Genomic DNA, 26,485 nt, shown 5'->3' on the forward strand with positions numbered 1-26,485 from the left:
GAACTCTCAGGCTCAAGCAGTCTGCCCTCCTCGGCCTCTCAAAGTGCTGGGATTACAGGCATGAGCCACTGCACCTGGCCCAACTGTTTTCCTTTGTAGAAACCTGCCAAACTCTTTTCCACAGTGGCTGTGCCATTTTGCATTCTCACTAGCAATGAGAATTCTAGTACTTGGTATTGTCAGTTATTTTTTATTTTACATGTGTAGTGATATCACCTTTGATTTTAATTTTGCATTTCACTAATGTTTAATAATATTGAACATGTTTTCCTGTGTTTATTTGCCATCTGCATATTTTCTTTGGTGAAGAAATATTTTCCATATCGTTTTTCTTTTTGCCTTCCGTTTGTTTTTTTGTTGAGACAGGGTCTTGCTCTGTTACCCAGGCTGAATGTAGTGGTGTGACCTTGGCTCACTGCAGCCTTGACCTCCCAGGCTCAAGTGATCCTCCCATCTCAACCTCCTGAGTAGTTGAGACCACAGGCACATGCCACCATGCCCGCCTAATTTGGTTTATATTTTTGTAGAGACAAGATCTCAGTATGTTGTCCAGGCTGGTCTTTAATTCCTGGGCTCAAGTAATCCTCCTGCCTTGGTCTCCCAAAGTGCCAGGCTTATAGGTGTGAGCCACTATGCCTGGACTGAAGTATCCTTTCAAATGTCTTTCTCATTTTGTGGATTAAATACTTAAATGTAAGACCTGAAACTGTGAAACTACTAGGCAAAAACATTGTGGAAATGCTTCAGGACATTGTTCTGGGCAAATATTTTTTTGGGGTAAAAACTTAAAAGCACAGGCAATAGAATCAAAAATAGACAGATGGAATTATATTAAGCTAAAAAGCTTCTGTACAGCAAAGGAAATAACCAACAGAGTAAAGAGACAACCTATTGAATCAGAGAAAACATTTGCAAAATATCCGTCTGACGAGGGATTAATAACAAGAATATATAAGGAGCTGAAACAATAGCAAAAAGTCAAATAATCTGATTTTTAAAATGGGCAAATGATCTGAATAGACATTTCACAAAAGAAGATGTACAGGTGGCCAACAGGTACATGAAAAAATATTCGACATTGTGAATCAGGGAAATGCAAATCAAAACCCCAATGAGATATCATCTCACCCCAGTTAAAATGACTATCAAAAAGACAAAAAAAAAACCAACAAAAATAAAAACAAAAAAGATTCTTGTGAGGATAGAGAGAAAGGGGAATGGTAGGACAGTTTTATTGGGAATATAAATTAGTGTAGCCTCTGTAAAAAACAGTATGGAGGTTCCTCAAAAAAATAAAAATAGATCTGCCATATGATCCAGCAATTTCACCGCAAAGTATGAACTAAAAGAAAGGAAATCAATGTGTTGAAGAGATATCTGCATTCCAGTGTTTATTACAGTACTATTTACAGTTTCCAAGATATGGAAAAACCTGAATCCATCAGCAGATGAATGGATAAAGAAAATGTGGTATATATACACGGAATATTATTCAGCCATAAAAAAGAATGATATCCTGTCATTTGCAGCAACATGGATGTAACTGAAGAACATTATGTTCAGTGAAATAAGCCAAGCATGGACATATTGCATGTTCTCACTCATGTGGGATCTAAAAAAAGTTGATCTCGGGAAGGTAGAGAGTAGAACAATGGTTACCAGAGGCTGGGAAGGGTAGAGGGGCAAAGGATAGGAAGACGGATTGATCAATGGGTGTAAAAATACAGTTAGAGGCCGGGCGCAGTGGCTCATGCCTGTAATCCCAGCATGGGAGGCCGAGGTGGGCGGATCACGAGGTCAGGAGTTCGAGACCAGCCTGGCCAACATAGTGAAACCCTGTCTCTACTAGAAATACAAAAATTAGCCACGCGTGGTGGTACGTGACGGTAGTCCTAGCTACTTGGGAGGCTGAGCAGGAGAATCGCTTGAAGTCAGGAGGCGGAGGTTGCCGTGAGCCGAGATAGCGCCACTGCACTCCAGCCTGGGTGACAGAGCTAGAATGCTGTCTTTAAAAAAAAAAAAAAATACAATTGGAATAAGTTCTAGTGTTTGATAGCACTGCATTGTGGCTATAGTTAACAATAATTTATTATTTCTTTCAAAATAGAAGAGAAGGTTTGGAATGTTCTCAACAGAAAGAAATGATAAATGTGTGAAGTGATAGATATCCTAATTACCCTGATTTGATCATTACACACTATATGTATGTATCGGAATATCACATGTACTCCATATATATGTATGTTATTATGTATCAATAAAAAGTATTTTGCTCATTTTAATATTTGTTTTCTTTCTTTCTTTTTATTTATTTATTTTTTTTTTTGAGATGGAGTTTTGCTCTTGTTGCCCAGGCTGGAGTGCAATGGTATGATCTTGGCTCACCACAACCCCCGCCTCTTGGGTTCAAGAAATTATCTTGCCTCAGCCTCCGGAGTAGCTGGGATTACAGGCATGTCCCACCACGCCCAACTGATTTTGTATTTTTAGTAGAGACGGGGTTTCTCCATGTTGGTCAGGCTGGTCTCGAACTCCTGACCTCAGGTGAACCAGCCTCAGCCTCCCAAAGTGCTGGGAATATAGGCGTGAGCCACTGCGCCTGGATGATATTTGTTTTCTTACTGAATTTTAAAAATTCTTTGGATATTCAGGATATTTCTCTTGTCAATTAGATGTTTCTTCTAGACTGATATGCATGTGTGTGTGTCTTGTCTTTTTATATTCCTAACAGTGTCTTTCATAGAACAGACGTTTTAAATTTATTTCTTTTATGCATCATGGATCATGCTTTGATGTCATTTTTCTTTTTTTTTTTAATTAATATTTTTTAGAGACAGGTTCTCACTTTGTGTCCAGGGTAGGGTGCAGTGGCACAAACATGGCTGACTACAGCCTCAACGTCCTGGGCTCAAGGAATCCTCCCATTTTAGCCTCCCAAGTTGCTGGGACTACAAATGTATGCCACCACACCCCAGCTTGTTTTAAAAAATTTTTTTAGAAATGGGGTCTTGCTATGTTGCCCAGGTTGCTCCTGAACTTCTGTCCTCAAGTGATGCTCCCACCTTGGCCTCCCAAAGTGCTAGGATTATAGGCATGAGCCACCACGTCCAGCCTGGTGTCATTTTTCTAAAAACTTTTAGGAAACCAAGGTCACAAAGATTTTTTCTGCAAACTTTTCTTATACATATTTTGTAGTTTTAGTTTTTACACTTAGCTCTGTGATCCATTTTGAGTTAATTTTTATACATAGTTTGAGGTGTTGGTTGAAGCTCATAGTTTTTTTGCATATGGATATCCAGTTGTTTCAGTGCCATGTGTTCAAATGACTATCCTGTTTTTGTTGAATTACTTATACAACTTTGTGGCAAATCAATTGATCGTATATATGTGTGTCTATTTGTAGACTGTCTTCTCTTCCTATTTTCCAGTATGTTGATCCTTTTGTCAGCATCTCACTGTTGATTATTGTAGCTTTATATGAAGTCTTGATGTTAGATAGTGTGAATCCTCCAACTTTGTTTTTCTTTTTCAAAATTGTCTTGGCAATCCTAGTTCCTTTGCCTTTCCATATAAATTTTAGAATCAGCTTGTCATTTTTTATAAAAAGATTGCTGGGGATTTGAATGGAATTGCATTGAATCTATAGATTAATTTGGGGAGAACTAAAACCGTAACCAGATAAACTCTTCCAATCCATGAACACATCCATATCTCTCCATTTGCTTAGGTTGTTTTTAATTTCTTTAATCTGTAATTTATAGTTTTCAGCGTAGTGTTTGCCTTTTAGGTGCTATTATAAAATATACTGTTTTGTCCATTGCTTGTACAGTTGGCAACCTTATTTGAAGGTTTAAAGACACCTCATTTAATATATATCATTGAATCATTAACATTGAACTTACACAGCCAACAGTGCTGTAACTCATACCTGAATAAACTTATCTAAAATACATATTTTCTCCACAAGACAGATCATAGCTTTCTTGTGCTTAGGTACACTAGGTAGCACTTGAGCACTGTGCTAGGGAACCATTTTAAACATCAAAATTACTGGAAAAAAAAAAAAAAAGCACAAAAACATGGCGCTAAGTAGAGCACTAAAAGGATACTTGTTTATTGTATGAGACCTGAACCAAAAAGGCACAGTATCACTTTGATCTCAGCTGGGAATGTGCATCTTGGTTACTCAGATTTTTCACTGCTCTGCACTTGTTCATGAATGACCATGAGAGTGCGGTAAATACTGATTTTGGGATTACAAATAAATTTTAGTGAGTAGGCAAATAAGGAATCTGTGAATGAAGATCAACTATATAAAAGTAAAATTGACTTTCGTGCTATATATTGGCCTTACATCTTGCTAAATCAGGTGATAGAGCTTTTTTGTAGATTCTTTGGCATTTTCTTCGTCAATATTCATGTCATTGGCAAATAGGGGTACTTTTATTATTCCTTTTTTCTCTCGCCCATCTTTTTCTCTTTTTAAAATTGTAGTAAAAAGCACATCAAATAAATTTACCTGCTGGTCTGATTGCAATGATGTTTACAACTAATTGATCACAACCAATTATAGATTTCTTTATTCCTTCTCCATTTCCACTGCTTTACTTGAGTAGCCTAAAAAAAAAAAATTACCCTCTTAACAAATTTTAAATACATTTTATGGCATTGTTAATTATGTGCATATTGTTGTGCAACAGTTATCTAGAACTTTTTCACCTTGCATTACTGAAACTACCCATTTAGTGACAGCTCCCCATTTCTCCCTCCCCACAACACTTGACAACCACCATTCTACTTTCCGTTTCTATGTGCTTGATTATATTAGGTACCTCATGTAAGTGGAATCATGCAGTATTTGTCCTTTTGTGATTGGCTTATTTTACTTAGCATAATGTCCTCAAGGTTAATTTATGTTGTGGCATATGATAGGATTTACTTCTTTTATAATACTGAACATTCCACGGTATGTATATGTTATGTTTTCTGTATCCTTCTATCAGTGGACATTTTGGTTGTTTCTATATCCTTAATGTGAGCAATGCTGTAACAAACGTGAATTGTGAGATATCTCTTCAAGATCCTGTTTTCAGTTCATTTGGATATACACCTAGAAGTGAGATAATGTGGTAGTTCTAGTTTTAATTTTTTGAGGAAGCTCTATACTGTTTTCCATGGTAGCTTCACCATTTTACAATCATATTAACCGTGCACAGAAGTTTCAGTTTTCCCACATCCTCTCCAATACTTCTTATTTTCTGGTTTTTTGATATTGGCAATTCTAACAGGTATGAGGATGAGATTGTGGTTTTTATTTGTATTTCTTTTACGATTAGTGATGTTGAGCATCTTTTCATATGCTTGTTGACCATTGTATATCTTTTTATTATTATTATTATTTTTAAGATAGGGTCTTGCTTAGTTGCCCAGACTGGAGTGCAGTTGCACACTTATGGCATGCTGCAGCCTTGACCTCAAGCAGTCCTCTCACCTCAGCCTCATGAGTAGCTGGGACTACAGGCATGCGCCACCATGCCTGGCTAATTTTTGTATTTTTTTTGTAGAGATGGGGTTTCGCCATGTTGTCCAGGCTGGTCTTGAACTCTTGGGCTCAAGTGATCCACCTGCCTCCGCCTCCCAAAGTGCTGGGATTACAAGTGTGAGCCACTGTTACCAGCTCATTGTATATCTTTGGAGAAATGTCTATTCAAGCTCTTTGCCCATTTTCAAATTGGATTATTTTTTGTTGCTAATTATCAAGTTGAGAAGTTCTTTACATATTCTGGGTAATAACCCCTTATCTGATATGTGGTTTGCAAATATTTTTTCCCATTCCATAGATTGTCTTTTTACTCTGTTGATTGTGTCCTTTGGTGCATAGAAGTTTTTCAGTTTGATGTAGTCCCATTTGTCTATTTTTGCTTTTGTTACCTGTACTTTTGGTGTCATATCCAAGAAATCCTGGCCCATTTCAATGTCATGAAGCTTTTTCCCTATGTTTGCTTCTAGGAATTTTATAGTTTCAGGTGCTACCTTTAGACCTGTAATCCATTTTGAGTTAATTTTTGTATATAGTGTGAGATAAGGTCCATCTTTAATCTTTTACATGGGCATGTCCAGTTTTCTCAACACCATTTGCTGAAGAGAGTATCGTTTTTCCATTGTGGAGTCTTGGCACCATTGTCAAAGATTGACCAGATACTTCCTGGGATCAAGTGATCCTCTCACCTCAGTCTCCCAAGTAGCTGGGACCACCAGAAGGTGACAGCACACCTGGCTGATTTTTGTATGTTTTGTAGAGATGGGGTTTTGTCATGTTGCCCAAGCTGGTCTTGAACTCCTGAGCTCAAGCGTTCTGCCCATCTCGGCCTCCCAAGTGTTGTGATTACAGGCATGAACCACCACGTCTAGCTCCCACATTTTTGTTATCTTGTATTTTACATCCAGCTTTAGGTCTTCTGATACTTTTCTTTATCCTTAATGTTTTGTATTTTGCCATGTTACTTTGTATAAGTGTAGATTTAAAAAAATACTGATTAGCAGTAGAGAGTTTTTTCAACCTAGAAAATAATATCTTGGAAAAATTTCAACCATTGTTTATTTATTTATTTTGAGATGAAGTCTCACTCTGTCACCCAGGCTGGAGTGCAGTGGCGAGATCTCGGCTCACCACAACCTCCGCCTCCCAGATTCAAGCCATTCTCCTGCCTCAGCCTCCCAAATAGCTGGGATTACAGGTGCGGTCAACCATGCCCAGCTGATTTTTGTATTTTGAGTAGAGATGGGGTTTCACCATTGTTGGCCAGGGTGGTCTTGAACTCCTGACCTCGTGATACACCTGCCTTGGCCTCCCAAGATGCTGGCATTACAGGCATGAGCCACTGCCCCCGGCCTCAACCATTATTTTTTAAAAAACATTTCCTTCACCTCTTCTATTTTTTCTTTCTGAAATTGCAATTATTTCACTGTTGGAACCTATGTTCCCTACTTCTTAGTTCTTTTTTCCTCATTGTGTAATATCTTTTTTTTTTTTTTTTTATTGAGACAGAGTCTCACTCTGTTGCGCAGGCTAGAGTGCAATAGCGCGATCTCAGATCACTGCAACCTCCGCCTCCCGGGTTCAAGCAATTCTCCTATCTCAGCCTCCCAAGTAGCTGGGACTACAGGCACATGCCACCACGCCCGGCTAATTTTTGTATTTTTAGTAGAGACGGGGTTTCACCATATTGGTCAGGCTGTTCTTGAACTGCTGACCTCAGGTGATCCACCCACCTCGGCCTCCCAGAGTGCTGGGATTACAGGCGTGAGCCACCGCGCCCAGCGTGTAATATCTTAATCTTTCTTTATACTGTGTTCTAGGTAATTTCTAATGCATAAGTTATCTCCTCATTTGTTGTTAGCTGGATGTTTATCCCATCTATTGATTTTAATTTTAGAGACCATTTTCTGTTTCCAAGATTTGCAGTAGATTCTTTTTATAAATGCCTGTGATCATTTAATTATCTTCTATTCTTCTTTTAGGATGTTAGCCCCACTTAAGTATATTTAGTATGCTCAAAGAGATAAAAAAAAATTAAGATTCTTCATTTAAAAAACTGTCTTCAGGTGTAAATTCTATTTGCTCTGTCTGCTGATTGGTAGTAATTTTCCTAAAGTATATTATAATTTTGGTTTGCAGGCTCACATTGGATTGTTTTTTCCTGTGTGTGTTTTACCCTTTTTGTGTGGCTTTGGAGTTTACTCCACCTGTCCCTCTGGCTGACATAGCTTTAGGTCAGCTGTTTCATTAGGAGTTTGGATTTTTACTTTGTGAATAGCCCAGTTCTGGACCACAGTACGTGAGTTATATGTGTTATGCAGGCCCAGTGTCTATTCTCAGGGTAACTCTGTTCCCGCCACATGTAGGTGTTGGGTGGAACTTTTTTTTGGCCCAGTTCCAGCAAGGAGTCTGTTTCTGGTCTTCTGTCCCATCTATGGCATGCTGGATTTCTGGAGCTTTGTATCTTTAGCTACACTGTTTTTAGCTAAGTGCCCTTTTGCTGGGGGCTGCACGGCTTTAGTGCCCACTTAATCACTCTTAAGTTCGTCATCTGTTCCTGACCCACGAAGATCTTACTCTTGTTATTGAGTGTAGCTAAATATTTAAAGTTTTGTCTAGTTTCTTGTATATCCATCTAGAGGTACTTTATGTTTATTAAGTAATAATGTGCTTATTTTCCTTTGTTTTGTATACAAAAGTTAGCATACTAAATATCCTATTATATTAGTTCGTTCTCGTTCTGCTGTAAAGAAATACCTGAGACTGGGTAATTTGTAAAGAAAAGAGGTTTAAATTGGCTCATGGTTCTGCAGGCTGTACAGGAAGCAGGCTGGGGAGGCCTCAGGAAACTTAAAATCATGGCGAAAGTGAAGGCAAAGCAGGCGCATCTTATGTGGCCAGAGCAGGGGGAGGGCAGAGAGGGAGAAGGTGCCACACACTTTTTTTTTTAATCAGGCATTTATAAACAAGAAAGCATACATTAATTACATAAAAATAGTTTTTGAATAACAGAGTAAGCATCATATTGTCATTAGCAACAACATAGGACATGGGGCGGGATGCAGGGCTCTGGGTGGTTTTAAAGATAGAGGTGGATTACCCTCCCCCCCTTTTTTTTTTGCAGGGTTCTGGGTGGTTTTAAAGGTAGAGGTGGGTCCCCCTCCCTTTTTTTTTTTTTTTTTTTTTTGAGATAGAGTTTCGCTCTTGTTGTCCAGGCTGGAGTGCAATGGCGCAATCTCAGCTCACCACAACCTCTGCCTCCCAAGTTCAGGCAATTCTCCTGCCTCAGCCTCCTGAGTAGCTGGGATTACAGGCATGCGCCACCATGCCCGGCTAATTTTGTATTTTTAGTAGAGATGGGGTTTCTCCATGTTGGTCAGGCTGGTCTCGAACTCCTGACCTCAGGTGATCCATCCACCTTGGCCTCCCAAAGTGCTGGGATTACAGATGCGAGCTACTGTGCCCGGCCCTTTTTTTCCCCTTAATTGAAAGAAAAAAAAAAAAGAAATTATTTGTTACTCCTGACTTAAAGCAAGAACAAATGCCTCCCTGGACCCTGGTGGGCTGTGTAACAGGGCGGGTCAGAGAGGAGTGAGGAGGGCTCCACACCCACTGGGAGGAGGGTGCCACATGGAAAACTGGCATAGGGGCTTCTCCTCGTCTGTGCCACACACATTTTTAAACAACCAGATCTCAGGAGCACTTACTATCATGAGAGCAGCACTGAGGGGGAAATCCATCCCCATGATTCAGTCACCTCCTACCAGGTCTTACCTCCAACACTGGGGATTTGGGTGGGGCCACAGACCCAAACCATATCACCTATACTTTGCTTTTATTAATAAGATAGGGAGTATTTTTTTTTTTTCCCTAGAGACAGGGTCTTGCTCTGTCGCCCAGGTGGAGTACAGTGGTGCAATCATAGCTCACTGTAGCTTCGACCTCTGGGCTCAAGCAATCCTCCCACCTCAGTCTCCCTAGTAGCTGGGACTACAGGCATGCACCACCATGCTCAGCTAATTAAAAAAAAAAAATTTAAAGATGGTATCTTGCTTTGTTGCCCAGGCTGGTCTTGAACTCCTGGGCTCAAGTGGTCCTCCCACCTTGGCCTCCCAGAGTGCTGGGTTTACAGGCGTGAGCTACCATGCCCAGCCAAGATAGGAAGTATTTCCATTTGGTAAATCAGAGAGCTGGCGTGGAGATTTGGTTTCTTTGTTAAGGAGACCTGCTGATTTGACCTGCATAGTTTATCTTCATCACAAGTAAAGACTTTTCGTACTTTTGAATTTTTACATTGTTTTTTACATATAGTTTAAAAAATGTTTATACTCTCATTTTCTTTAATATAAAGGTTAATCAGTTCTATAATTATGACCTTAACTTCCCCATGTCCTTTAAATTCTAATCATCCATTAAATTAAATTAATAATGTACCCACTGTTTATAGGTTCCTGAGAACTATATCCTTCTATGTCTTCTTTTATGGGATATTTAAAAATTTTTAATGGTAGCAAGCACTTACATACATTTACTATGTGCTAGGACACAAGTACAGAACAAAAGAGGAGAAATTGTTTAGAGGCAGTGATAAGGAATCCATGTCACTGAGAAATATGAAAAGATGTTCAACTGCTAGCATTAGAATCAGCAATAAACTGAAGTTTTAGTTCCTTCCATTTCTCAGGCATGTGCTGCATTTCTTTCAGCTGTTTTTGGGGATGCAATGTAAAATAGTTTTGTTATAGCAGTAGCTTAAGGTGAGCTGTATTAGCATTTTCAGGGTTTAAACCCCTAAAATCTCAGGTAGGTATATATTATTTTCTTGAGAACCTACAAAAAAGTCTCATTTCAGTAATTTCAGAGCAGTGTGGGACTTATCCAATGTAGGAATTGGTCATTCATTCTAAAATAATGGCTGGGTGCGATTGCTCACACCTGTAATCCCAGGACTTTGGAAGGCTAAGGTGGGCAGATCACTTGAGGTCAGGAATTTGAGACCAGCCTGACCAACATGGCGAAACCCTGGCTCTACTAAAAATACAAAAATTAGCCAGGTGTGGTGGCGCACACCTGTAGTCCCAGCTACTGGGGATGCTGAGGCAGGAGAATCGATTGAACCTGGGAGGCAGAGGTTGCAGTGAGCCGAGATTGTGCCACTGCAGTCCACCCTGGGCGACAGAGCAAGACTCTGTCTCAAAAAAGTAAAATAAAATAACAATAAGTATAGTTTTTGAGTGGCTGCTTTTTGCCAGTTGCTGTAGTAGGCACTGTAAGTCTAATAATAGTATACATTTACTGAGTTCTCGCTATGTGCCAGGTGCTGCTTTTTTCATATTAATCTAATCTTCATAACAAGCCTGAGGAAAATCCTGTTATTCTTGTTTTACAAATCAGATAAGGATAAGTAGGATATTGTGAAGTTGAGTAACTTGTTAAGAGTCAGTTTATAAGTAAGAGTTTATAAGTCTAGCACCAGAGATGTACTCTTAACATCAAATACTATACCTCCTATCTTCTTTAATTTTCACAGTAAGCCTATGAGGTAAGTATATGGAAAAGGAAACAGGCTTAGAGAGAATGTGTAACTTTCTCATGGTCGCTTGTTTCTGATCCCCGTGAACCATACCATCAAACTCTTGCACTTAAGAAAATAGTCCAGTCTTTCTACAACTTCATCTTATAACTCTTACTGCTTTTTGTCTTATCTCCCAGGGCCATTTCTGAGCAGTGGAGGTTTCAAGTAATCCGCTAACAACCAGTTCCAAATTCTGTCATCAAATCCTGTGCTGCTGTTCCTTGTGGTAAGTTTTCTTGTGGACATAGTAAAACTTTAATATATTCTACTTCATAAATATCTTCATCTGTAGAAGGAACAAAGTATACTCTTGTGAACACATGATTGATTGGGCTTTATTGTTTTGCTACTGCTTTATCATACTGAGAAAATCAGAAGTTAAATATTTATATATTTGCCTGGCCAGACTTTTGAAAATATTTAGCCCAACAAATAAGATGCTTTACATCTGTCAGCTCAGAGTCTGCTGTTATTTGTTATAATTTTATCTTTAGACCACATATTCAAGTACTAAATGGACAGACACAGTGGTATGTTTTAATAGAGTTAAATTAGAACTATTGTACATACATAAAGAACATTAGTGAACATTGTTTCTTAACTAAATTTTAAATGATTAGAATGTGATTATTAGATCAATTATAATATATTATACAGTAGTCTCCCTTTCTCCATGGTTTTGCTTTCCGTGGTTTCAGTTATCTGCAGTCAACCAAGGTCTGAAAATATTTAGTGGAAAATTCCAGAAATAATTCATAAGTTTTAAATTTAGTGCTGTTCCGAGTAGTGTGATGAAATCATACCCTGGACTTGAATCATCCCTTTGTCCAGCATATCTATGCTGTTTACACTACCCACCCTTTAGTCACTTAGTAGCTGGTTGGTTATCGGATTTAAAAAAATAGTATATATTAAGTTTGATAATATTTAGAGTTTCAGACATCCACTGGGGGTATTGGAGCATATTCCCCATAGATAAGGGAGGCTACTGTAACTACCGTTTACTGAGTATCCTTTATAGGTCTGACATTATGCTTTACAAATATAATTCATGTGATCCTGTTAACAATCCTATAAGATAGATGGTAGTGTTGACATTTTATAGATGAAAAAACTGGTTACAGAAGTTGAGAATTTTATATTAGGTCACATAGCTTGTAACTTGACAGAGCCAGCTTTCAAACCTAGGTACAGCTGTCTCAAACCTTTTGATTTTCTCATTATACCATCTGATTATGTGTAGTGTTTCAATTTCGACCATGTAAGATGCTGAAGAGTGAAAAATCTAAAGGGTGTGCCTGTCTGTGCATTGTAGAGAATTACAGAAGCTGTATTCAAATATACTGAATTATCTTAATTTTTTTGTTTTTTGTTTTCAGGTAATAGATGCATATTATTTCTTTTATTTAAAAGAAATGAATGTGACTAGTATTGCATTAAGAGCTGAAACCTGGCTTTTAGCTACATGGCATGTTAAAGTACCTCCGATGTGGCTGGAAGCTTGTATTAACTGGATTCAAGAAGAAAATAATAATGTTAACTTGAGTCAGGCCCAAATGAATAAACAAGTGTTTGAGCAGTGGCTCCTTACTGATCTGAGGGATTTGGAGCATCCTCTTTTACCTGATGGCATTTTAGAAATTCCAAAAGGAGAATTAAATGGATTTTATGCTCTGCAGATTAATTCCTTGGTTGATGTAAGTCAGCCTGCATACTCCCAGATACAGAAGTTGAGAGGAAAGAATACAACAAATGATCTAGTTACAGCTGAAACACAAGTAACCCCAAAACCTTGGGAAGCAAAGCCTTCACGAATGTTGATGCTGCAGCTAACTGACGGAATTGTACAAATACAGGGAATGGAATATCAGCCTATTCCAATTCTTCATAGTGATCTTCCTCCAGGTACAAAAATTTTGATTTATGGAAATATATCTTTCCGTCTTGGTGTTCTCTTATTGAAACCAGAAAATGTGAAAATGTTAGGAGGTGAAGTAGATGCTCTTTTAGAAGAATATGCCCAAGAAAAAGTACTTGCAAGATTAATAGGGGAACCTGATCCTGTAGTTTCAGTCATACCAAACAATTCTAACGAAAACATTCCCAGAGTTACAGATGTTCTAGATCCTGCATTAGGTCCTTCTGATGAAGAACTCTTGGCAAGTCTTGATGAAAATGATGAGCTTACAGCAAATAATGACACTTCCTCAGAAAGATGTTTCACCACAGGTAGTTCCTCAAATACCATTCCCACAAGACAGTCAAGTTTTGAGCCAGAATTTGTTATTTCTCCAAGACCAAAAGAGGAACCATCAAACCTATCTATGCATGTCATGGATGGGGAATTAGATGACTTTTCATTGGAGGAGGCCTTGCTTTTAGAAGAAACTGTCCAGAAAGAACAGATGGAAACTAAAGAATTGCAACCATTGACTTTTAACAGAAATGCCGATCGAAGTATAGAGAGATTGTCACATAATCCTAATACTACGAATAATTTTTCTTTGACTTGCAAGAATGGAAACAATAATTGGAGTGAAAGAAATGTGTCTGAACAAATGACTAATGAAGACAAATCATTTGGTTGTCCATCTGTTAGAGACCAAAACAGGAGTATTTTTTCAGTTCATTGTAATGTACCCTTGGCCCATGATTTTACAAATAAAGAAAAGAACTTAGAGACAGATAATGAAATAAAACAAACCAGCAGTTCAGATGGACATTCCTTAAATAATAAAATATTAAATAGAGAGGTGGTCAACTATGTACAGAAAAGGAGTTCACAAATTTCTAATGAAAATTATCGTAATTTACAGAGTTCTTTAAGATCATCGGAGAATAGCATTAATCTTTCTATTGCCATGGATTTGTATTCTCCACCCTTTATCTATTTGTCTGTTCTAATGGCCAGCAAACCAAAGGAAGTTACAACAGTGAAAGTGAAAGCATTTATTGTAACCTTAACTGGAAATCTCTCAAGTTCTGGTGGCATTTGGAGTATAACTGCAAAGGTGTCTGATGGTACTGCATATCTAGATGTAGACTTTGTGGATGAAATACTTACTAGCTTGATAGGGTTCTCAGTACCAGAAATGAAACAGTCAAAAAAGGATCCTCTTCAATACCAAAAGTTCCTGGAAGGGTTGCAGAAATGTCAGAGAGAACTAATAGATTTGTGCTGTCTAATGACTATTTCATTTAATCCTTCCTTGTCTAAAGCAATGGTACTGGCATTACAAGATGTTAATATGGAACACCTTGAGAATCTAAAGAAGCGGTTAAATAAATAATTAAACTAAAATAGTATTAGGAACAATTAAAAACAAGGAAATATTTAGAATTTGTTCACAATTTTACTTATGAGACTTTGTATAAAAAGGAAAAATGAAATTTCATAGCTTATTTCAGTTTAATTTTAAAGTGTTTAATCATGTTTGTTATATGTGGAGCTTTTGAAAATAAGTTAATCTTTTTTTTTTTTTTTTTTTTTAAAGTCAGGGTCTTGCTCTGTTGCCCAGGCTAGAGTGCAGTGGCATGATCATAGGTTATTGCATCAACCTCTTGAGCTCAAGCGATCCTCCTGCCTTAGACTCTTGAGTTGCTGGGACTATAGGCATGTACCACCATGCCCAGCTAATTTATTATTACCATTATTATTTTGTAGGGACAGAGTTTTGCTATGTTGCCCAGATTGGTCTCAAACTCCTGGCCTCTCAATCCTGCTGTCATGGCCTCCAAAGTTTAATTCTTTTAAAAGTAACTGTTAGATGGAGGAATATGGTGACCCACTATTGTTGAGAAGTTTGTTTTCCACTTGTCATGTCACATAAGATGGTTGCTAAAATATTGTACTGGTGTTCAGTGGTGAGTCATATTGTTGAAAGTTAATAATTATAAATAGGTAATTTCCTTCTAATATGTTGGTACTGTCTATGGCCATACCACCCTGAACATGCCTGAGCTTGTCATAATATGTTGAGTACCCAAAAGATTTGTTTATATTGTTAATCTTAGGGAAAAAAAATTAAAATCCAGTAGATCAGAACATTAGGCTTTCAAATGCAAATTGATTTACTGGTTTTTATTTTGCTGATTCTAATATCTGGTGTATTTAAGGTAATCTAGTTAACTAGATGCTATTTCATAGATTATATTGAATGATTTAAAACTTTATTTTCAAGGATAGTTTGTTTTAAATGGCATATTGAAAACATCATTATTAAGATCCAGTAGGTAGGACATTTATTGGATTAAAATCAGGCATTTATCTATGTCTTTAGGTGTCATTGTTCCCTTTCTGAATTAGCTGTACATATAAGCCTTCCTTTGGTTTTAAGTACTGATTTTTTTTAAAAAAAGAGGGACTGTTTACCATTCTTCCACTGTGCTGTTATAAAGTTGTATTTGAAAGGTAATGTTTTTATTAATCTTTTGTCTTAAAATAATTTAAAGTGCTTCGAATTTTAAAACATTAAACAAATCCTTAAATAACAAAATACATTGGTGTTTTATTTTATTGAAAATAATGTAATGAAATATCAGGAAGTAAAATAAATCCATGTATGATGTATGATAATAGAAGAGAAAGATTTTAAAATATTTTCATTGTTGTATCAGGGTTCAAAGCACCAGGACACAGATATTGCTGGTATATGCCCTAGTAATAATCTTGTCTATATACTTGCATAGCTTTTTAATAAGTGATCTGAATGGGATAGCATTATCTTTCATTATCTTTTCATTAAATTTTCTCCTTCTATGCTCTTATCTCTGTGAGTGGAGCTTGAAAATTGGGATTAGAACTTCTTTTCATATTGTCATTAAAGACTGGCTATCATACTTTTTATCAATCTATGCTACTATATTGGTTTTTGGTGTATTCTGTTTCTAGTCTTCTCTGGCCTGAATTACTGCAGTGGTTTACTAATTGGTCTTTTATCTTACTTTGCCCTCAAACCATGCTCCATAATGTTAGCATAGTGATCGTTTGAAAATAAGTTTCTTCTTGTTTTCTCTTCATTAACCTTTAATACCAACCTCCTCCCACCCCATTACTTATAGGGTGAAGTCCAAACTCCTTATTGAGTATGTAAGGACTTTTGTGATCTGGCCCCTGACTTCTTTTTTAGCCTTATCTTGCCCCATTACTCTTTGCCTCTGAGTTTTAGGGGTACCAAGTTATTTGTAGTGCACTAAACATGTGGAAGAATATACCTCTTACTTTCATACTCATGCTTATAGTGCCCGATCCCCCTACCTTCCTGAATCATTTCCAATTCAGTTTAAGCTTTAGGTGCCTGTTATAGTGTTTCATGAATTCCCCTGCCCACTTGCATGCTCTCCTGTACGTTGTACAGACTAATATTGTGTGTGTTTTTACTGTGCTTGTTTCTCTGTTATTCTGCTGCTACATTTTTGGTAGGATAAGTCTTACGGGGCTGTCCTGTGTGCATTGTAAGATATTTAGCAACATCTTTGGCCTCTGCCCACTGGATGTGAGCAGCATCCTTCCAGTTGTGACAACCAAAAATCTCTCCAGACATTGCCAGATAGTCCCTGGAGCTGGAGATGCCCCCAGTTGAGAACCATTGTTCTGTTGGAATATAAACTGCTTGATGGTATGGTTGAGGGGTTTACCTTGTAGCTCCAGTAAGTATTTCATCAAATCTGATCATCTTCCGTTGCCTAATATCTTTTGTGATTTCCCGTCATCCATTCCGATAGCATGGTACTTAAAGCCCTGACACCTATGCATACACAGCATCTCAAAGAGCTTCCCTCTTTAGTCAAAGAATAGATTAGGGCCGGGCGCGGTGGCTCAAGCTTGTAATCCCAGCACTTTGGGAGGCTGAGGCAGGCGGATCACGAGGTCAGGAGATCAAGACCACCCTGGCCAACATGGTGAAACCCTGTCCTACTAAAAATATAAAAAATTAGCTCAGCATGGCGGTGCGCACCGTAGTCCCAGCTACTCGGGAGGCTGAGGCAGGAGAATTGCTTGAACCCGGGAGGCGGAGACTGCAGTGAGCCAAGATCGTGCCACTGCACTCTAGCCTGGTGACAGAGTGAGACTCCATCTCAAAAAAAAAAAAAAAGAATAGAAACATCTGGCCTATAGTAAAGAGTGACTGAGAAAACTTGGATGATTTGGTTTAGATTCTGGTTGGGTGGGGGAAAATGTGTTCTTTTCCCTGAGAATTTGTAGCCATAGGTCTGTGCTTATGTGAGGCTAACCAGACACTTAAAAGTTACCTGCACGATAATCTCCGGACTAATAATTTAACACAAAAAAGAACGATCCTAAGAGTTCCTGGGAGTAGCAAATGGGAAGAAAAAAATAAGCATAATCAGATGAGCTTTATCATTCTCTTGGGAGTGACTCTGCTTTCAGAGTACAGTAGTCCTTTGGTATCCATGAGGGACTGGTTTCGAACCTTCCACAGATACCAACATCCAGTTGCTCAAGTTTCTGATATAAAATGGCACAATATTTGCATATAACCTATGCACATACTCCCATATACTTTACATAATTTAATTTCTAGGTTACTAATAATGCTTTTTTTTTTTTGAGACAGGGTCTTGTTCTGTCACCCTGGCTAGAGTGCAGTGACACAATTACAGCTTACTTCAGCCTTGACCTCCTGGGTTCAAGTGATCCTCTTGTGTCAGCCTGCCGAGTAGCTGGGACCACAGGTGTATGCCACCACGCCCAGCTAATTAAACTCTTTTTGTAGAGATAGTGTCTCACCATGTTGGCCAGGCTGGTCTCCAACTCCTGTCCCCAAGCAATTGTCCTGCCTCTGCCTCCTAAAGTGCTTAATACAATGTAACTGCTATGTAAATAGTTGTTGTAGTGTTTAGAGAATAATGACAAGGAAAAAATGTCTGTACATGTTCAGTACAGATGCATTTTTATTTTGAATATTTCTGATCCATGGTTGGTTGAATCCATGGGTGTGAGGGTTGACCATATATGTTCTTTGCTTGTTCATTCTAAAGTCTTAATTGGTTGGCTCTTGTCCTGGGTCCAGTACTGCTTGTGACTTGGTGGGTTAGTCTACCTAATTTTGGAATTAGTAGGCACCACATGAAGCTCTCAGACATTCAGTTATTTTTATGCTTAAAAATAACAATGTAGTATGCTTGAAAAAAGACAAGATTGAAAGTTTTAGTTAACTGGGAACTGAAAAACTAAATAGATTTTTTTTTTTTTTTTTTTTTTATACAGGGTCTTACTTTTTCACCCAGGCTGGAGTGGTGCAATCATGGCTCACTGCAGCCTCGACCTCCTGGGCTCAAGTGATCCCCCTACCACAGTCTCTGGGTAGCTGTGACTACAGGTATGCGCCACCAGGCCCAGATAATTTTTTCGTGTTTTTAGTAGAAATGGGGTTTTGCAATTTCTACCTAGGCTGGTCGCAAACTCCTGAGCTTAAGCAATCCACCTGCCTTGGCCTCCAAAGTACTGGGATTGCAGGTGTGAGCCACAGTGCCTAGCCTAAGTGGAAATTCTAACAACAACAACAACAAAAAAGCAAGAGCTAAAATTAAGAATTTGATGAGGCCGGGTGCTGTGGCTCACGCCTGTAATCCCAGCACTTTGGGAGGCCAAGGCGGGTGGATCACCTGAGGTCGGGAGTTCAAGACCAGCCTGACCAACATGGAGAAATCCCATCTCTACTAAAAATACAAAATTAGCTAGGGGTGGTGGTGCATGCCTGTAATCCCAGCTACTCGGGAGGCTGAGGCAGGAGAATCACTTGAACCCGGGAGGCGAAGTTTGTGGTGAGCCGAGATCGCGCCGTTGCACTCCAGCCTGGGCAACAAGAGCAAAACTCTTGTCTCAAAAAAAAAAAAAAACTTTTTTTTTTTGATGAATGAATTTCAAACCAGATGAAACAAAGCTGAGGATAGTGAAATAAGTTTGGTCAGAAGAAAAAAATTCTGAATGATACATACAGAGACAAAAGGATGGAAAAGAACCAGAAAGCAATGTAACAGAAGGGCTAACATTAAGCAACTGGAGTTCTAGAAAGAGCAAAGTAGAGAATATTTGGAGTTAATGCTTAAGAATTTCATAAAATTCATGAAGATCATCAAGCTGTAGATTTCAAAAGCTCTGCAAACCTCAAGCAAAATAAATTTTAAAAATACACATACAAATATTACTAATATAGTTGAAAAGTAAAGAAAAAATGTAAAGCAGTGACAAAAATAAGGTATATTACCTTCTAAGGACGAAAATGTGACAACTGACTTCTCAATACAAACAGTGGGAATCAGAAGATAATGGACTGACATTTTCAAAGTGATGATATAACTGCCAAGCTAGAGTCTATAATAAGCAAAACTGTCCTTAAAAATAGGGTGCAATAGGAAAAATTAACGTTTCAGCCAGACATGGTGGCTAACACCTGTAATCCCAACACTTTGGGAGGCTGAGGCCCATGGATCACTTGAGGTCAGGAGTTTGTGACCAACCTGGCCAACACGGTGAAACCCTGTCTCTACTAAATATACAAAAATTAGTTGGATGTGGTGGTGTGCACTTGTAATCCCAGGTACTTGGGATACTCAGGAAGCTGAGGCAGGAGAAATGCTTGAACCTGGGAGGCAGAAGTTGCAGTTGGCTGAGATCGTGTCACTGCACTCAGCCTGGGCAACAGAGTGAGACTGTCTCAAAAAACAAAAAGCAAAAAAAACAAAACATTTCACACGAAAAATGAGAATTTCCCCCTAACAAATCCTGCACACACACAAAAATTGCCTTTAAGCAGAGGGAGAACATTACCAGATAGAAGCTTGGAGATGCAAGAAGGAATATGAATTAAAAGGGTAAATATGTGGATTAAATGCATAGTGATTGTTTTTCTTTCTTTCTTTTTTTTTTTTTTTTGGAGTCAGGGTTTTACTCTGTCACTCAGACTGGAGTACAGTGATGTGATCATGTCTCACTGCAGCTTTGAACTCTTGGGCTCAAACAATCTTCCCGCTTCAGCCTCCTTAGTAGCTGGGACTACAGGTGCATAACACCATACCTAGCTAAGTTAAAAAAAAAAAAAAATTATAGAGACAAGGTCTCACTATATTGTCCAGGCTGATATTGAGCTTCTGGCCTCGAGCGATCCTTCTGCCTCAGCCTCCTGAGTTGCTGGGATTGCAGGCATGAGCCACTGCACCCAGCATAAATGAATAGTGATTTTAAAACAGGCCAGGCTCAGTGGGTCACACCTGTAATCCTAGCACTTTGGGAAACCAAGGTGGGCAGATTGCTTGAGGCCAGGAGTTCCAGACCAGCCTGGCCAACATGGTGAAACCCTGTCTCTACCAAAAATACAAAAATCAACTGGGTATGGTGGTGCATGCCAGTAATCCCAGCTACTTGGGAGGCTTGAGGCTTGAGGATTGCTTGAACTCAGGAGGTGGAGGTTGCAGTGAGCCAAGATCACGCCACTGCAGCCCAGCCTGGGTGACAGAGTGAGAATCTGAATTTAAAAAAAAAGAAAAAAGCATATAACTTGGAAGAGGGATATAAATCAAGTTAAAACGTTTCAATGGCCTTATTTTCTGAGAAAAGATTAAGCTATAGTTTTATATTAAACTTTTTTTCTTTTTTAAAGTTTTAATTTTTCCTTTCCAACCCTGGCCTACAGATCTATTAAGCTTGAATATTCAAAGTTGCTTTTATAATACTCAGGATAACCACTCTAAAAGATTTTTAAGATCTTAAAAGTATTGCCACCAAGCTAATGGGACAAAAATTTGATAATACAGAACAAATTGCACTTAACCCAGAGGAAGGCAGGAAAGAGGAAATAACAAAGAAAGAGTGGCATATGGGGAAAAGCAGTTGGTGAGGTGGTAAATTTAAATGCAAATCTATTAGAAATTGCATTAAATGTAAATAGGCTAAATCCTCTAATAAAAGAGAAACAAGATAATAATACAGCCAATTTATAAGATGCATAAAATGCAAAGATAAAGATGAAAAGGAAAGGTTATAAAAAGATGTCTAAACACCAAAAGAAAGCTGCTGTGGCTATAATAATATCAAACAGTAGAATTTCAGTCAAAAGACTTAGTAAAGAGAAACAGTTGCTAATGATAAAAGGGCTAATTCACAAGGAAGGTTTAACAATGCTAGACATATAATTCAATAATAGCTTCTAAATTTATCAGAGAATTATAAGGAGAAATAGAAAATCCACAACCATAAAGGAAGATTACACAATCAAAAATGTTGGCAGAGATACAGAAAATACAATTAAACGACCTAGTCAACATTTATAGAAAACAAATGCATGGTACCGTCTTTTTTTTTTTTTTTTTTTTGAGACGGAGTCTCACTGTTGCCCAGGCTGGAGTGCAATGGCACATTCTTGGCTCACTGCAACCTCTGTGTCCCAGGTTCAAGCGATTGTCCTGCCTCAGCCTCCTGAGTAGCTGGGATTACAGGTGCCTGCCACCACATCCAGCTAATTTTTGTATTTTTGGTAGAGACGGGGTTTCACCATGTTAGTCAGGCTGGTCTCGAATTCCTGACCCCAGGTGATCCACCCACCTCGGCCTCCCAAAGTGCTGGGATTACAGGTGTGAGCCACTGCACCCGGCCCTATAGTACACATTTTTAATGTACATGTGGAACATTTATAAAAACTGACCATCTGCTATACCATAATACAAGTCTAAATAAGATTCAAAAGATTATAACGATCCAGAGTATATTCTCTGATCATAATTAAAGTAAGCTAGAAAAAATGGTTAGACATTTCATATATTTAATAGGTTGGTGCAAAAGTAATTGTGGTTTCAGACAATTTTAAATCATTATAACTAGGCTCAAACACATCTTTATTGATCAAAATAGGAACCATTACAATCAACATGTTTTTGCCAACGAGAAATAAGTTTGTTTATTCCTGTAGCATAAAAATCTGTGCTTCAGGATTCAACAAACTCTTGGAAAGCATTTTCTGCATCCTGCTGGAAGAGTGGAAGAGTTTTCCCTGCAAAAAGTTGTCGAGATGCTTGAAGAGGTGGTAGTCGGTTGGCAAGAGATCAGGTGCATATGGCAGATGAGGTAAAAGTTTGTAGCCCAATTCGTTCAATTTTTGAAGTATTGGTTGTGCAATGTATGGCTGGGCGTTGTTGTGGAGAAGAATTGGGCCCTTCCTGTTGACAAATGCTGGCTGCAGGCATTACAGTTTTCGGTGCATCTCATTGATTTGCTGAGCATACTTCTCAGATGGAAGGGTTTTGCTGGGGTTCAGAAACCTGTAGTGAATCAGAGTGGCAGCAGGACATCTAACAGTGTCCATCACCATTTTTTAGTGCAACTTTGGCTTTGGGAAGTACTTTGGAGCTTCTTCTCTGTCCAACCACTGAACTGGCCATCGCCGGTTGTTGTATAAAATCCACTTTTTGTGGTACATCACAACCCAGTGGAGAGAAATGGGTAGTTATAAGAGGATCGGCTTCCATGCTTGCTCTCAATTGCTCATTGTCAACTTCCCATGGCCGGCCAATATGCATTTTGAACTCAGATAAGAAAATCACTCAAATTTGTTTTTTGCCTAACATCATTTCCATAGTTTAAAATCAACATAAACAGCAAGTAATAAGTCATTAGCAAAAACAATAAAGCAAAAAATGCCCATTAAAATGATGTATAACATAACCACATTTATTTAAGATCTATTCCAGTATTAAATGGCAAATTCCAACAATGCAGAAACCATAATTATTTTTGCACCACATGATTAGAAACTATAAAACATACTCCAAAGGAGCTTTGGGTTAAGGGAAAAAAACAATGAAAATTAGAAAATATTTTAATTATAATAATAAAACATCAAAATTTATGGAATATTGCTGAAGCTCCTTAGAGGGAACTTCGTATCTTAATTTATTAGAAAAGAATAAAGGGCAAACATCAATAAGCTGAGCGTTTATCCCAGTAAGTTATAAAAACTGCAAATTAAGCACAAAGAAGGAAGGAAAACATAAAGAGCTGAAGTTATTTGGGACAACTGGGTAACCACATGCAGAGGAATGAAGTTGAATTTATACCTCATACTATATACAAAAATAAGCTAAAAATGGAATAAAGACCTAAATGTAAGAACTATAACAATAAAACTCTTTATGAGAAAATAGATGTAAATCTGTGACCATGGATGATGCAATGGTTTCTTAGATATAACGTGTATAGCACAAGCAATCAAAGAAAAACAGACTGGAGATCATCAAAATTTTTAAAAATTGTGGTCAAAGGGCACTATCACGAAAATGAAATGACAACTCTCTCAGAATGGAAGAATATATTTGCAAATTATGTATCTGTTAAGGGACTTGTATCCAGAATAGAAAAAATTCTACACCTCAGGAATAAAAAGACAAATAGCTCAATTAAAAAATGGGCAAAGTATTTGAATAGCTATATCTTCAAAGATACACAAATGGCTGGTAAACACATGAATAGATGCTCAGGAAATGGTCATTAGGGAAATGCAAATAAAAGCCGTAATGGGATACTACTTCATATCCACTAGGATGGCTATAATTGAAAAGACAATGACAATTAGGATGAGGACGTGGAAAAATTGGGACCTTCATATAATGCTGATGGGAATGTGAAATGGTACAGCCACTTTGGAAAATAGTGTGGCAGTTCCTCAAAAAGTTAAACAGAGTTACCATGTGATCCAGCAATTTCATTCTTACCTAAAAGAATTGAAAGGGGCCGGGCTCAGTGGCTAAAGCCTGTAATCCCAGCACTTTGGGATCACGAGGTCAGGAGATCGAGACCATCCTGGCTAACACAGTGAAACCCCGTCTCTACTAAAAATACAAAAAATTAGCCAGGCGTGGTGGCAGGTGCCTGTAGTCCCAGCTACTCAGGAGGCTGAGGCAGGAGAATAGCATGAACCTGGGAGTGGAGCTTGCAGTGAGCCGAGATCGCGCCACTGCACTCCAGCCTGGACGACAGAGCGAGACTGCGTCTCAAAAAAAAAAAAAAAAAAAAGAAAAAAAAAGAATTGAAAGGGTATGCTCACAGAATAACTTGTACGTGAATGTTTATACACATAATATCCATAACATCCATAATAGTTAATCACTGTGTTAATCACTAGTATAAGATTAACTCGAAATATCCACAACAGTTAAATTCATTGAGACAGAAAGCAGATTCGTGGTTGCCAGGGACTGGGGAGCAGAGGCATGGGGATGAATGGTGAGTGGTCCTCAGCGCTTATGCCACCAGGAACTGGTTTTATGGAAGACAATTTTTCCACCGATTGGGGGTGAAGGGCAGATGGTTTTGGGATGAAATTGTTTCACCCAGATCGTCAAGCTTTAATGAGATCATCATAAGGAGCATGCAACCTAGATCCCTTGCATGCACAGTTCACAATAGGGTTTGAGCTTCTATGAGAATTTAATGCCCCTGCCGATCTGACAGGAGGTGGAGCTCAGGTGGTAATGCTTGCTCTCCCATCTTTCACCTCCTACTGTGCTGCAGGTTTCCTAAAGGGCCATGGACCACTACCGGTCTGTGGCCTGGGGGTTGAGGACTCCTGTGCAAATAGATATGGATATGGATACAGAGTTCCTTTTTGGGATGATTTAAGTGTTCTAGAGTTAGATAGTGGTGATGGTTGCATAACTTTGTGAGTGTACAAAAAAAACCACTCAATTATATACTTTAAAGGGGTGATTTTTATGGTGTGTGATTTAATATATTTCTAAAATTTAAAAATTAAAAATAGAATCTGTGATTTAAAGACTTCCTGCAAATTCTCAGCCTTCATGACTTCCCCACTGAATTCTTCCAAAATATTAAGAATAATACTACTTTACATAAACTGTTCCACAGAATTAATATTATAATTCAGTCACTAGCTAATTGAAATGCACTACTCAGCACCAAAGGCAAATACTTTTATCTGTTATGTAAGGACAAGTTTATACCAACAATTCTGAATTAACTGATGAAGCAGAGCCAAAACAAACCATTTAGAAATTCTGTGTCTGTCTCTCCTACTATTACTTCCATCCTACTTGGTACCATCACACTGGCTGATAAAAGGCCAAATAAGGGATTATTTCTCTTCTTTCTTTAATTAAATTTATGTATTTAATATATTTTTTGGAGACGGGATTTCACTCTGTTGCCCAGGCTGGAGTGCAGTGATACAATCATAACTCATAATCATAACTAACTGCGGCCTCCAATTCCTGGGTTCAAGCAATCCTCCCACCTCAGCTTCCTGAGTAGCTGGGACTACAGGCACACACCACCACACCTGGCTAATTTATTTTTACTTTTTGTAGAGATGGGGTCTCCCTATGCCAAGCTGGTCATAAAGCGATCCTCTCACCTTGGCCTCCGAAAGTATTAGGATTACAGACATGAGCCAAAGAGAAGGCCGGGTGCAGTGGCTCAAATGGGTAATCCCAGCACTTTGAGATGCCAAGGCAGGAGAATTGCTTGAAGCCAGGAGTTGGAGAGCAGCCTGGGCAACATAGACCCCATTTCTACAAAAGTTTTAAAAAACTATGAACAAGGAAAGAGTTGTTTTGTATTGCTATCAGTTATCTACAGTTAATAGAGTTGTAAAATAACTCACATAAGTGTCCTTTTTTATTCACAAGGAGCCTCTCTTGAATACATCTGAGTTTATGCTAATGAAGTGACTTAGGGTGGGGCCCCAAAAAGGCCTCAGGATCAAGTTGGTCACCAGAAAGTCCAAGTAATTAGAAGGTGGAAACTTTCTGCCCCACCCACTCACCTCGGTATACAAACTTGAATAATTAGATTTGATGAGCTTCTAGGTGAATACATCAAAGTGCTGGGAGGGTGGCACAGCTGGAGAGGGCATGGAAGCTCTGACCCCTCCTTCACTGAATTGTTTGCTTTATAATAAACTTGTAAATTTAAGTATTGTTTTTCTGAGTTTTATGAGATGTTCTAATAAATTATTGAACCCAAGGAGTGGCTTGTGGGAACCCCTGATTTATACCCAGTTGGTCATAAGTACAGGTGGCCTGGGCTTGGATGTGGGGAGCAGTCTTGTGAGACTGAGCTCTTAACCTGTGGGGTCTGCTTTAACTACGGGGTAGTTAGTATTGAATTGAATTGAATTCAGTATTGAGTTGAATTATTGGACACTCAGTTTGTGTCCAGAGAATCAGAGAATTGGTTGTTGGTGTTGGAAAAACACTCTAGAATTGGTGCTAGAAATGGGATGTGAGTAGAGAAATGGCGTTCTTTGTTTTCTGTTTACTGTTTTTACCAAAGTAGGATTTGAAGCTTTTGTGCCATACATGGATCCAAGAATTTTTGCCAAAGTTGTGAGCTCCTTGCT

General features: G+C 38.5%; 1 protein-coding gene across 5 annotated transcripts in view; it reads left to right on the forward strand.

Moving 5' to 3' along the window:
- Nucleotides 1-15,610, forward strand: part of RMI1 (RecQ mediated genome instability 1) — a 24,491-nt gene extending 8,881 nt beyond the window's left edge. For all 5 annotated transcript variants that reach the window (XM_054501670.2, XM_054501672.2, XM_054501669.2 and 2 more), the window contains 2 exons: nucleotides 11,252-11,340; nucleotides 12,494-15,610. In XM_054501670.2, the coding sequence (XP_054357645.1) occupies nucleotides 12,530-14,404 (1,875 nt within the window). In that variant the 5' untranslated portion in view covers nucleotides 11,252-11,340; nucleotides 12,494-12,529 and the 3' untranslated portion in view covers nucleotides 14,405-15,610. The remainder of the gene's footprint in view (nucleotides 1-11,251; nucleotides 11,341-12,493) is intronic.
- Nucleotides 15,611-26,485: the final 10,875 nt, after the last annotated feature.

Source organism: Pongo pygmaeus, chromosome 13 (genome assembly GCF_028885625.2).
Source record: "Pongo pygmaeus isolate AG05252 chromosome 13, NHGRI_mPonPyg2-v2.0_pri, whole genome shotgun sequence".
NCBI lineage: Eukaryota > Metazoa > Chordata > Mammalia > Primates > Hominidae > Pongo > Pongo pygmaeus.